Below are 14364 nucleotides of genomic sequence, written 5' to 3'. Positions count from 1 at the left end.
CATCCAAACACAATGACCTCCCAATGAGCGAATGCGAGTTGGAAAGGTAGCGAAACCATGGCGATCTAGAATTACCAAGAATCAGAACGAGTTCTGGCTCAATTACTCGCTTGGCGAAGGTTGAAGGCACTATTTTTAAACCGTTCAACCGAAACCGATCCCAAGTTTTTTTTTTTCGCCCGGCTGATACAGAACGATCGAAGAATGAATACGGGCACTAAACATTTGTACCGTCACTGATCGGTCGCTGCGGTGTGTGGAATTGGATCCCAATCATGGTGCCACGCACGTTTGCAATTGCACTGCAGAACAATCAAGGCGTTCAGTTCGAAGGCACAAAACATGCATGTCGTGATGTGGGGGGAGAGTAGCTCGTGTCAAGCTACCATATGATTGGCTCATAAATAATCAATGTTGGCTAATTGTTGTTATTACTTAGCACCCTGCAGAGGTGGTTTCGCATACCGCTGTATTTTTTAAATATTCTAATCCAATACAAACTGGAATGTGCCCCAAGGAATGGTGTTTCTTATGTAACGCGTACAGAATGGTCCAATTTAATTGGAATTTATTAGCAATCACCTATCCCGGTAATGTTTGTTTACAACAACTGAAATCTACTGCCACTACTATTCCGATTACTATTACACTACCTGTCAGCATTCAATTTGTCTGTTGATCAGCAAAGAAGAGTGTCGACCGTTGTGAGCCATTTTAATAGCTTGTTAATTTAATTAAAACAACCATGCTGTTGGGAATGGGAAGCTAAACGACCTGATTGTTTTTCGGTTGTGGCAATACGGTGTCCCGGTTTTTTTTACAAAGATTGACCTCGCATTAGTGCAATAACGAACGAATCATGGTTCAGCGCAAAAAAAAAAAACACCCCCAGCTGTTCGAATAATTAGCACAAAAATGGTTGGCATTACCATTCTCTTCACCAAAGCACTTGTGCAAAGTAACTGGACGTGTTAAGAATGCGGTTTTCGCTAACCTGAAATTGTAGCGGATCCAGAAAATACAGAAAAAACCCCCTGGTAGCGGTACTCTCATAGAAAGTGTAATAATCCTTGGGGTAAAAAAAAAATGGGGAAAATATTCCCCCATTCACTTGAAACTGTCTCTCAAGGTCCCTTCGTTCGTGATACCCATTCGATGGAGAACGACGACATTGGCACTCCATTACAATCAGGACAGTCACATTGCGTATGTGAACCCGCTCCACCAGGTGACCCGGAGATCAGTCTCGGACGCTACAGCTCAAGGATGAACAACGTCCGATTTCGATCAGGCGGGCACCAACTTGCGCCAAAGACCGGACAGCTTTAATGCCCACATGCCGTTACTTTCGCTTTACGGTCATGGTTGCTGTTTTGCGTTATCGGGCAACCATTTTTCATGTGACTTTTTGGGGGTTTTGGATTGGCGGTAAAGATGGCTGTAGGTAAATATTGATCGGGCCCGTGAGTGATTTATGCCTCGTGCCGCCAGAGGCTAAACGGTACGCAAGTCACGTTTAGTTTTGTTAAAGGGCTTGGACATATTGAAATGGTATCTTCGCTGCAGTGGAACGATTTTGATGGGATTTGATTTTTCCATCTTATATGAATAGTTTAGCTCTGGTGTATTGGAATAGTCTTCAAACAAAAATTCCGCACAAAAATCAGAGCGTAAATGTTAGTTCGATAGACTGGATATAAACAGAAGCCTCCATATGTTCATCAATCCGGAAGGGTAGAAAATTATTCTTGTTGAATAATATTGAACAACAAAGTTTCAGAGACGAAATTTATCTCCTTGTATCTGTTGATAATTTTTCCCAATCTTCTACAACTCCTTCTTGGTTTGTATTGGTCTCTGTGGCTCTCAGGCCACACTCTCAAGAGGTCTTAGTCTGCCATCAGTAGCTTCCTTGACTTAATTTACATCTTAGTGAAGGGATAAGGGATGAAAATTCCGGAGTGGATTCATGAATCCACTCCGACTCCGACGTATAAAAATTGGAATTAACGCTGGAAAAACCGGAGTTAACTCCGGAGTAATCCAGAGTACTAATCCAGAGTAGTAAACCAGAGTACTAGAGCACTGCGGAATCAGCTGAAGGTAACTCCGGATGACTCCTGAGCTAACTGAGGATTAGCTCCACAGTTTACTGGGGATTTATCTTCGGACTCAAAACCGAAATCGAGATCGCTATCGTCTCCGGAGTAATTTCCGTGTCGCCTCCACGTTCTCCCAAAGAAAAAATAAATTTGTTCTGTTACACCCCTCACAACAACTCCGGAGCATACTAAGGAATGTCTCGAAGTCCAGAAATCCGATTCCAGAAATAATGAGGATTACCTGATCTCTAATCTGAATAGTCAGTCAAGCGAACACAAAATCCGATCCGGTTATGATTCGATATTATTACTAAAAAAATAAAATAAATACATTAAGACAATAATCGGTAAAAAATTATCACAAAATTAGGAGGATTGATAAAGAATAGTAAAAAAATTGCCACCCCTCAAGAAGTGCGCAAAATTGGAAGCAAACTTTATCTCGCATAACACTGATGGGTGGTTACCTATAAAATGTATTACACATTATGTTACCCTTTTGTTGACTGTTGCATTGCAAAATCATCTTGAATGTACACGTAACGGTACTTATCACAAACAGCACCAAAAAAAAACTCGCTTCCACTGATATGGCCAAATTTCCTTCACGTCCTAAAAAATGGTCCCACATCCTATAAAAGGAGAGCAATGAAACGAAAAAAATAAATACCGTCTTGCTTGTGTAACACACTTTGTTTACACCGGTTTACGCTCCGATACTGCACGATCCGGAGTTAACGGATACAAAGTTCCCTCTAAAGTGGCGACTGTTAGATATGTTTCATTTTTATTTAGCTTTTTTTGGATGTTAGTGTTCCTCATCGTCGTCGTGAATATTTGATCAACACATAGAAAAGACGCTTACATCCCTCGATTCCGTGATGATCGTAATCGCAAAACCGTCCCTTTTTCTCACCCTCACCTGGATGGGTGATGTAAAACGTTGTCGTCCAGTTTCATGTGGTGATCCCAAGGCAGTCTCGGGTAAACTGCTCAATGAAAGCAAAAACCCACTGCACATTCCACCGCGATCCAATTGGAAACCTTACCGACTCATCTCTCCTAAGCACGCACAGCAAACAAACCGGTTCACAAATCAGCTAGATCGATGCTGCTTAATGTCGTGTGGTACCCACAGTGACCCACCAGTGCACTGCGGCTCACTTTGTAGAGCAAAACTGTGGTACGAAAACCCTTTAGATGGGACCAGAATTTACGCATGCTGTGTGCACCGCAATGTCGAAACAGAGCTGCATTCCGATGGCAAGGCTTTGGCTCGGTATATGCTCGTGTGTGTTTAGCTCTTCCTTTTCGCAATCCGAACCTCCCCAAAACAAAACAGAACCACCTTGCGGATTAGCGGGTGGCTCTCACACCAAAACACACCTCTCAAGGCCACACCTGTCTGTGTTGAACTATTTTTTGCTACCCTTCAAACAAAGTTTAAACAAAAAAAAAAACAAGACTAACGTCACTTATTAGCATTTGTGGTTTGGTTCCGATCACCCCTTGTTTTGCTCGACCAACCGATTCAATTTCGTGCCCATGTTTTATATGTGTATGTGTGTGTAGTTGTCCTCGCAACGTTCGTCCTTCCACTGTGCGCCGCTCATGGAACGAAAGACTTGCGCACCCGTCAGCAAGCGACGAACCTCGGTCGGTGAAGACGCTAGTGCGCTGCATCCATTTGTCGATCGTTTTCCTCGGTTGATTCGTTCGCCGTTCGTTCGATCGTTTGCATCGTGTGTCCTCCCCGGGGAGGGGGTGGCTTTTGTTCAACGTGGTAGTAGTAGTGGTAGTAGTAGGGGGAGGTCCACCGGCTCGCATGCAGTGCAGACGCGTCTTTGGCGTCTTTTTTCGTGCGCGTGCGTGTTTAGTTGCGGTTCGGCAGTCGTTGATCACAAAGCTCGCGTTCGCTGTCGTCGATTTCTTGATCTTTCATCCGAGAGTGGCGTGTGCGTGTTGTGCATGAGTTGTAAAGTGCAGCCAAAGTAGCTTCCTTTGCTGTGGATTCTATTAGCTCAAGAAAGTGGATTATTTATGATATTTACGATTTAAAAAATTAAATTTCTTAAAGTGATCCTTTAAGCTTATTATTAACTACAAAGCACCCCTCAAAACCAAAGCTTCAAAATGCAACCACAAAAACTGGTGCTCGATTGTGTGCGATGGAATCGGATGGGATTCATCCTGGCCGTGTTGATCGTGCTGCTCAGTGAAAGTGTAATCCAGTGTGCAACGCCAAAGGCTCTCGCGGGCAACTCTCACGGTACCAGTAATTATAATTCCCTAATATCCCCCCCCCCCCCCCCCCTTACCCATTGGTGTGTGTATGTGTGTGTTTTTGTATGTGTTTCCTCTGTAAAGTGTATTAATGAAAATAAAAGTTCCACCCGTTTTGCTGTCGGCCTCTCACCACACACGCGTTTATGACATCACAATGATAAAAGCACCCAAACTGACTGACTGTTTCGATCCCGGGAATGGTGGGCTCGCAAACTAACGATTAACATAATTATTCCGAAGAAAGTGACCCTTCGCACCACATGCCACAACCGGTTCGCTTGGTGGCCCACACGGCGCTATCCGGCCATTTCTGGTGGTGATGGAATAGGGCCAGGATTACGCCGATCGATGGATTACGTTACCAAGACGCATTTGGTGACGAGTTTGATTCACTCCCTATCCCTCTCTATCTCTCAACCCCCTTGGGAGCAGTTGTGCGAGTAACATTGTGTCAATGTTATGTTACGGTGCTTACATGTCCTTTCGCAATAATGACCTTAATTACAGGTAAATGGTTGTGTGTCTGTGTGTGTGCTGCTAGATCGTATCGGGCTGTTTTTGTTTGAAATTTGATCTCGCAACGGTACGTTACACTTCCCAGCCGTTACACTGTCATTCTCGATTTCTATCATGGTGCGTGAGACGCACATATGGGGTGGTACGGGAGCGTGCGGGTTAAACCGATGTCGGCGATGGCGCAAGCTTCCGGTTGGGTATTGAGTGAATCGAATGGTTACTGAATTTGCTGAAGGTTTATACAATAACAAAAACGCATGCCTTTTGCATGCCTGCACGCGTGTTTCAGTGAGAATAGACAATTGGTATAATTTCACACATTGAAGGCTGTTCTAGCTACGCCGGTTTGATTTAATCAAGTGCATTGGGAAGTGGGTCTCTTTAGTGGTCACTATTGTTTTGGTTTCTTAAATTGTCGATTTTCTTTTCAATGCAATCAATTCGTTCAATCGAATAAGGTTTTTGTTTTCTCACAGTCTCAGATCATTGTCACAGACCATTGGGGGATTTTAAGGGTAAATTTAACGAGATGTTAAAAAATAATAATGGTGTCATAGTCAATAATTCAATCAGAGTAGATGGGATTGAATTCATGATCTACAATTTATTGACTCTCTTGTTATTGACTTCCAACAAATTCCTTCAAAATAGTTTGTGCATAGGACCGTTTTGTCCAACAACAGTTTCTGGAGAAGAATTGCTAATATTGACATGTATTACACAGACAAGATACTTATTTAAACATAAACAGAGATTCTGAGTTTTGAATCACAGCCTTTGCTATTACCAAGCAGTAAAATAAAACATGTTTTTCGGTTGTGAAATCCCAAAACAATTTGTTAATAATTTTAAATACTCGATTACTTTAGATTTTATATTAAAAGCCATAACCAATCTGAATTTAAGTGTGATACTCAGCTCACATTATTTCTTACTAACACTTTAGTAAATGTAGAAATCATTTTTACAAGCATCGCAGTAAAATTTTTATAAACAAAAAGCAAAAAGCAACAACTGATTCCGTAAGTTCGAAAAAAAGTGTATTCATTTAGATTAACCCATAACAAATAGCTTGGTCTAGTGAAAATGAATTGCCGATCATTTTCAGAAGTGAAATTTTGAACCTTCCTTTTTTTTATGGTTAAAGTTAATAAAGAAGAAAAAATTTTATCTATTTTTTCTCGAAATATTTTTCAATGCTTTCCAATTATTTTTTTTAAATCACAAAAACTTTCTTCTAGACTCCACCTTGAATGCTCCTATTTTTATTGCCTTCCATTCCAAAAAATCATCTGAGAAGCCTCGATTAAGTTTCCTTCAAAAACTTCAAATTATCAGCAGATTTTAGTCATGAATTTATCTGAACCTTTAAATTTGCCATTATGCTTAAAATTTATATTTTATTGTCAACTGATTTCTTATTCTTATTCAATTCACAGCTCAGGCTGTTTGCGGGTGCATGTGAACTTAAACCATTTTGTTTATCTTTCACTTTACCCTTTTTGCTGTTTTATCTGGAAAGCTTTTCAAAATCTAATGCAAAGTAAATTATTTCCTAAAAATATAGCACGTACATTACATATGGCACAAATAATAAAAAGTGTTAAACGTATTTTGATATATAAAAATTGAGCCATAAGTTAAGTTAAAATTTTGTGGCAATACGGCGGTAAGCCGCAATAATAAAATAGAAATAAATATAAACTCTTAGTATATAATCCATATATTAAACCTAAGATGCACCTTGCCATCCAAAATTTGATTCATTGCTAAGGTCTCATGATCTCTGCTTAGTAAAGTACGCTTTCTAAATCGAAATAAAATAACAACTTTTTGATGAATTTTCCTTATGGTGCCGCTTCGTTTTCAACCTCATCATCAACCCCTCCCAATGAAACATCGATTCGATTTTGCTTGTTAGCTTGTAGGCTGTTAGGTGGTAATAAATTGGCTTAACCTTTCCATCGAAAATCCATCCATCTTTCCAACGCAGGTTTAATCAAAACATGTGTTAAAACCGGCGGTCCAGCCAGTCCGGTAGATGAGGTAATGAGCTATCATCCATTACCGGCAAAAAGGGGCCAAACGCACTGCCATTCCAAGACACCGTGGAAGGAGGCTCGATCGGGCAAAGAATTTTAAGCCGCAAAGGAGTGTGTGCGTACGCATAATACAACCACCACACATGCGATTCCCTGTTTGAGCATGGGTGGAGGAAACATTTCACAACGGTTGGTGGAAAATGGTGCGTACATTTGTCACTATTGAGACACCTTCCGCGAGCAAACACGTGCAGTGCGTGGCGTGTTGCTCGCTATTCCAAGACAGCGGGGAAATTTAACGAAGAATTGTATTTAAATTGCAAGCACCACACGGCACCGTTTGTGGCCAGCGTGGTAGCACTCAAAATTGTGACGCATGTTGCAGCCTTGGTGTCGTCGTTGGCGGAGGCAGCATCCATTTAACGCACCACATTTGCTTCACGCCTCGGATTGCTCGTGCTCATAATACAGTTTTAAGCTGCCCGAATTAAATGTTTCGTAGAGATTATGGCACCTTCAAGAGAGGCAGTTTGTGGTGTAGTAAGAGATCGATCGCTTTGTACGGCTGCATTAATCGAACGTCAACCAAAAAGCCAGGCGAATAGGCTAACAATGTACTACTTCCTTGGTGCTCGATCGTTTCATAATCCTGTCAACGCTAACCTTCCTCACGGACGATCGACAATCAATTCCTTCATTATCTAGCCATCGTGCATACTAACGCGCACTGTCCATGTGAATTTAATGACATTTGAATCGTCATTTGAACATTTTTCCCGCGCTGCTTAAATTCCGGCAAGATTTTTTGGTCGAGGGTCGCACCGCTTAATGAACGAATGCACATTCTTTGTCAGACGAGCGATTGTTAGCGTTAGCAGAAGCGTCACCATACAATCGGAATGAAATGGACTTCAGTAAAAGCAATCTCGCCCCCCTTAACCAGCCATCTTGATGCCCTGTGTTTGATCCCCTAGTGTGGTCACTTTGCGGAGTGGTTTTCTGACACCCGTCATGGATACGCTTTTTATGGTAGAAGCATGGTTAATGCGTTAAATGAAGATAATAAAAAAAAAACCAGACGGGTATTGCTCGGTGATGATGGCGGTGATTTGACTTTCAGGGACGTATCATTCCTTGAGGCGACAAAGATTGATCATAGGAGGAAAATATGAGGCGTATGATGAAGGAATCTTTTGGTATTTCCTGTGACAATGATAAAGTGACGTGTTATAGTTTGTACAAAGCAAATGTTGTCACAACTCAAATTTTTTGCATGTAATATTTAGTGCAGTTGTGATAAAAGATTCTTCTGCTTCGCTTAACCTCCTCCTAAGGTCACGATGGACATCGAATGGCTTACAAGACTTGCCGATACCACATAGTTGGATAGTCAGTACCCACTGTGGGAGGACGGCCCGGATAGTATTTGAACTCCGGTCCAGCCGTGAGAAGACCGGCGCCTACACCACCGAGCTGCCCCTTGACAAAGGACCTATTTGGGTAAAGAGTAATATAGGCCTACAAGTTGCACGCAGCAAACTCACATGCAAGCTCCACAGTCGTTTGTGAACCTGGCTGACTAGGACATATTGAAAATGTTAAAACTATTGGTTTATAAAATCCAACAAAATCTTACTTTAATTAATTTTAATAAAATTTTAGTAATTCAATCAACTTTCTACTCAAATCATGTTTAAATATGAGTTTTTGCGTTTAGCCATTTAAAATAAAAAATATGGCTCACTATAGAATTATTTTAATTACAGTATGAACTGTCTCGTTTAAATGATGAAATAAGTTAGTGAAATGTTTTTATATGTAAATTAGTCTTATACATAAGCTAGCTTTTGCGACACTTAACAATAATTTCAAATAACTTTCCTTATTTTAATAATGATTTATTTAAATAATATTTTTGTGTTCTACGTTTAATGGTTAAAATCTACCGTGACCACACAAGCGTGCATGATATGAATTCCGTACAACTTAAGGACCATTATTACTCTTTAGCCTAGAATTTCAATACAAATTTTGAATTCTCTTTATGACTATTTCAACATCGGATAGATATGTTGTTTCTAGAGAGATGAATTTAACGATTGTCCAGTACGGGCCAGTAGTCAACGGGCCTGTCCAATCGTGCACCTCAAGGCCCGTTGAATTTGAAATGAAGTATACAAATTATACAAATTGTATTTGGGATATTGAATTTTGAGTTCATATAAAGATACAAAACTTTTCCCTTATGAATTAAAAAAATGATACAAAACTTTAGCGACATCCCTTTAAAAAAATTGAATTCAGTACCCACGGAAACGAAGTACCACTGAGATATTGAAATAGTTCTTGGCAGAATGAGACAGGTTATTGCCATTTAAAAATGATTCATAAAACTCTGCTCGCTGATACAACAAAACCAGATCAAGAGAGAAGAAGATTTTCTTGTAAGGTTTGAAATATTTCCCTCCAAATCCAATTAAATATTTTAGGCAAAAAAATTCAAACCTAGGAAAGACCTTTTTTATTATGAAAGTAACCTGAAAGTAAATTTTCAAAATGCTCGAAATCACTTAACTTGCTTTCTTGAAGGACGATCGAACAAATAACAGACTTTTGATACTCCGTAATGCTGACCTTAAACGCATCTTCACTTTACGCACAGCAGCACGCATGATGCCCGAATGTGTGAAGCACCGAACGTGTGCCACCAACCCAAAGAACTCCCCCCAAAAGTTCATCCTTCAATTTGGCGCATGTTAAAACGCATGTGTACCCCAGGTAAGCGATAAAGTGTTTTCATCGACGCCTGTGTAAACGACACAAGTTCACTCAAGGTACCATGCCATTTGCGAATGGGGTAGCCACATCAAAGATGCACCCACCGTTTTGTCGCACGAAACCCGTGAAATAAATGTCAAGGCATAACCGTACAATTAATCTCACATTAACCTGCCGAAAAATGTTGTTGCGGATGCCAGTGGAGATGTCAGTTGGTCGCCGTTTTTCGAACCTATTGAACCTTGCTTTTACTCAATCCTGGGACTGGGGTGCAAAGAAGAGCGGAAAAAACAAAATCTCGACATCTCATTCCGGATCGGGTGTTTTGAGTACCGACAGACAAAATCCGAGATCGTCCTACCGAGGGGTTCCGTCTTCGCACGGGAATGTCAAAATTGAATTATCTCCATACTTGCGCCGCCATTACGCAATGGGCACTCGTACGATATGCTGGGAGGAGAGCACGATGGCGGTGTTTTCGTCCAATTCGACCAACTACAACACCGCTTACATAAGCAGCACCGGGCTTTTAATGGACAGAGATCACGAATCCCCCATTGGTGCGCTGCCGAGGGAAGTAGTCCCTGAGTTTTGGTGCCGTAGGTTACACGGTATGATCGTCGGTAGAAAGGTTGAGAAATGCGATCATATTTCAATGTGGCTGGTTCGTCCTCGATGCTGCTAAACAACGTGCACTCGGCTTAATGTTTCCACTTTAGCTGGGCTCGGGTCGAGTTTCCAGATCAAAAAAGGATTATAATGCGAAGCAAAAATGGAACTAATTAATTAGCTAGAACAGTTGATGACTTGGAGATTGTTGTTAGATATGTGCAATTTTGAACCGTACATCATCAAAGAAGACATCATCGATCATCTCAACCGAAGAGTGAAGGTTTTCTACATTGTTTGTGAACTCTCAACAACTAGAAGCGGCGAAAACCCAGAAGCATACCATCCCGCGGTACTGTCATCCCGTGACCAAGAAGAGTCACCGTGGTCAAACTCCTTTCACTTCAAGCCGCGTTGTAATAATATTCCTTAGAATATTTCACATTGTTAAACTGCTACGCCACACTAGCTGGGTGCAAGCAAAACCTTGGCACGTTGTTCGCTTGCAAGAGCTGCACCGGGAGCTAGCCATTTGTTGATGGAATTTAATTAATGCACAACCGAGAGCAGATCTTCCCCGGCGCAGACAGCATCGAATGACCTTAACCTTAATGCACCTGCGCGTGGCTGTCCGTGGTATGTACGTGATCGGAAACGATTGGCTTCGGGATAAATTCTTGTTCCAACCGACAGATGCTAATCGATCATGTCTCCGTCGGTTGGGGTACTGTGTCGCGGTGCATCTAATTTGAGTCTGGTTGTCGTGTCGTGTCGTCGTCTTGCAACGCCATGCATCCCAAAGATAAAGCGGCTTTATCGGAATTCTATTCAAATTAATTCCTCCCCAACTCGTGCATATTGGCAAGACGGGGGTTTTTTAAGTTTTTTGTGATTTCGTTCGTTTCAACGTGATAAGCGACGAACCACCTTGGCCTTCTTAACGGGCTCCGCCTGAGAAAATAAACGAATCATTTTTCTTGTGATAGTTTCTATCGAGCAATTATCTGCATTCGGAGCAAACGAAGCGGAAAGAGTGTCATTAGAAATAAAGCAATTATTACGCTTAAGTCCATGCTTTTAAACAAGATTATTTGATGTTGAGCATTATCATTTCCTGGCCATTAGAAAAGCAATCGTTCACAACGGAACGGAGTGCACATTAAAGTTAATCTTATTCCGGCTCTTACCAATAATAGCAGCTTTAGCCGAATTCCATTAACTGTGATTATTTTAAATGGCTTTATTAGAAGAAAGAAGGAAGACAGAATCGTTGAAATATATTTTGTTACCTGTTCATTTTTTATATTTATTTTAAAGCAGAAAATTTGTAGGTCAGATACGATTTTATTTTACATCGAACATTGAACATTGAACTGATAATGGATTTACTTTAAGATATTTTATGAGTTAACGTCGGTCACTCCTAATATAATAATATTATTCGCCATGTTTTTAACATTACAACGCACTATAAACAGTCGAAACGATCGCTAAGCTACAATCAGGTAAAATGCATTCCATTTGATTATTTTTTAGATCTGCTTTGAGTTTTACGGTTCGGCGCCATATTTTCAGCACTTTTTATGCTTACTTTGCACATATTTTTTAAAGCATTTCCTCCTTTTTTATCTCATCCCGGGCATGCTCGTTTAAGCATTGATTTGATATGGGTGGGTAAAATTGGTGTTAATATGTGCGGAATATTGCATTCAGTTGGGGGAAATTTGCAAACCTCTGTGAGGCTCTGCTATGATATAGTGGAGTCTAAATTACATTTCAAAAAAGGGCAACATGCAAAATATTATCTGATACTTTGTTTACATCAGCATGCCATATCATTTTCTTTTGAACGGGTTTTACAATAAAATTAATTGGAAAAGTTGTTATAATCACTGCTTCTTTTAACCAGTGATGTTTGCCAAATTTCACAGCAGCAATACAAATTTCCCCTCTATGATTGTAATTCCGTTATATGTTTGCAATATATTCCATATGGAATAATATGGAATATTCCATTACATGATTTCACAACGGGTTAATGCGTTGTTAAATTAAATGAATCGAATGGCTTACTAGATTTGCCGATACCACGTAGTTGGATAGTCAGTCCTCACTAAGGGGGAACGGCCCGGATGAACCCCAGTTCTGCCACTTGAAACCCGACTCCGCTGTCGCCTACACCACCGGATCGGACTCTTTATAATTTATTTTACTTATTATCAAGTTATTTAAAACATCAGCCTTCATATGCCTTCAAATTACGAAAAAATGGCCTTATTTAATTCGTAATTATTGTTCGAGTTTCGTAGTCTTCATTTATAGTTTTTTTTATTTTAAACATAAATGCCTTTATCTTTCTTACAAAAATGCGCTTTTCTATGTACTAAGTTGTCAGCCATTGCGAGATAACAGCTAAGCCTAAAAAAATCGACAGTCGATTTTGTAGGAAATTTTCAGCACTTCTGATTTTTAATTTCAAATGATAATGCAAAATTATGTTGCTTTAACGAAAATTTCTAAAATTCTCATACAACTTTTTCTACAACTGCAGCTGAAAAATGTAATTGAATAGTAATACTTTATATATTCTAAACGCTACATTTTTAACATGATGCAGCGATAACAGCAAGCTATAGAAACATATTTTCTTATTTTGAAGGCAAATACACAGTTGTTGATACTTTATTGTCATTTTTGTTAAATGAATGTGTAGTTCTTTAGAATGAAGATTTTTTTTAAAGTTCTGTCGCTTACTGTTCCTTATTTATAAAGCATATAAATACAGCACTGTGACTTAAAAAAATTAATTAATCGTTTAACCTTAATTTATATTCTTAACGTGCTTTGTTGTGCTGGAATACATGTCAGATCTTTTCAACATCCAATTTTTTTTTTGTTAACTACCCTACCCACAGATTGTCCGAATTGCGTTGAAGAATCTGCTGCACCACCACGATGGACTATGCCACTACTGAAGCTTGGAGAAAAGCGCTACTACCTCAGCATTTTCTTCAAGGTATGTATAAATGATTTTGTCAATTTAAATCGCAAAATTAATTGAGCATTCATACCTCACAGGCCAATTGGTTCAAAGCACTGCAGTACTGTCGATTCCACGGTATGCAACTCGCCAGCATACAGACACAGGAAGAAAACGATCGGTTGGAGAAATACGTCAAAGATTACGGTACGTTCGATATTTGGAGCATTTTTCTCTTTTAATTTTACTAACAATTTCTTCTCGTTTCACACCACCACCACCAAACAGGACTCGCAACGGAACACTTCTGGACCTCGGGTACCGATCTGGCCGAGGAAGGTAGCTTCTTCTGGGTGTCGAACGGTCGACCGCTTTCCTTCACGAACTGGAACGCCGGTGAACCGAACAACTTCCGCTACGAAAACGGCGAGGAGGAACACTGCCTCGAGCTGTGGAACCGTGATGGCAAGGGTCTGAAGTGGAACGATACACCCTGCAGCTTCGAGACGTACTTCATCTGCGAGGTTTAAACGATACCCGGGACTGACTTTGTGTGATGTTTTTCCGTTCACCTGCATTTCCGTTCATCCATCTTAAAGTGAACGGAAATGTTCACCGCCGCCGGGTCTTCGTTAAATCCTTCAAGTAACCTCCCATGCCCAATCCCTAATCTTCGACTGGCCGATACAGCGGAAGCAATATTTACTATGCTTCCGTTACGTGCGGACTATGCAGTATGTGTTCAAATGAAAGTGTGTCATTACAACAACAAAACTGGCAAATGAGTGGATGCACGCAGGAGGTCTCCAGACATCCTTCATGATCATCTTACTCTCGCTACTATAGCTTCTCACCTCGAAGTCACTCCTGCTCTACTCTATCGTGTAGTATTTATATAGTTCATATCATACGAGATCGATGCAATTACCACGAGGGTCGTGTGGAACAAAATGTAGTGTATGTAAGTAAGTTCTCCTACATTTCTCATTCCTCGATTCCGATCGAGCATTGTGCAATTAGTAAACAGCACAGTAAAACTTACAGCTGCATG

General features: G+C 40.4%; 2 protein-coding genes across 2 annotated transcripts in view; one reads left to right on the top strand and one right to left on the bottom strand.

The window, feature by feature from the left end:
• LOC126563252 (biogenesis of lysosome-related organelles complex 1 subunit 2) overlaps positions 1 to 14364 on the bottom strand; it is a 271392-nt gene that overhangs the window by 28592 nt on the left and 228436 nt on the right. The gene's annotated exons all lie outside the window — the stretch shown is intronic.
• LOC126563059 (C-type lectin 37Db-like) lies at positions 4225 to 13863 on the top strand. Its single transcript, XM_050219669.1, has 4 exons — positions 4225 to 4371; positions 13249 to 13349; positions 13412 to 13520; positions 13602 to 13863. The coding sequence occupies exons 1-4, from the start codon at positions 4236 to 4238 to the stop codon at positions 13841 to 13843; spliced, it is 588 nt and encodes a 195-aa protein (XP_050075626.1). The 5' UTR covers positions 4225 to 4235; the 3' UTR covers positions 13844 to 13863.

Source organism: Anopheles maculipalpis, chromosome 3RL (genome assembly GCF_943734695.1).
Source record: "Anopheles maculipalpis chromosome 3RL, idAnoMacuDA_375_x, whole genome shotgun sequence".
Lineage (NCBI taxonomy): Eukaryota > Metazoa > Arthropoda > Insecta > Diptera > Culicidae > Anopheles > Anopheles maculipalpis.
This window is presented reverse-complemented; position numbering and strand designations above follow the sequence as displayed.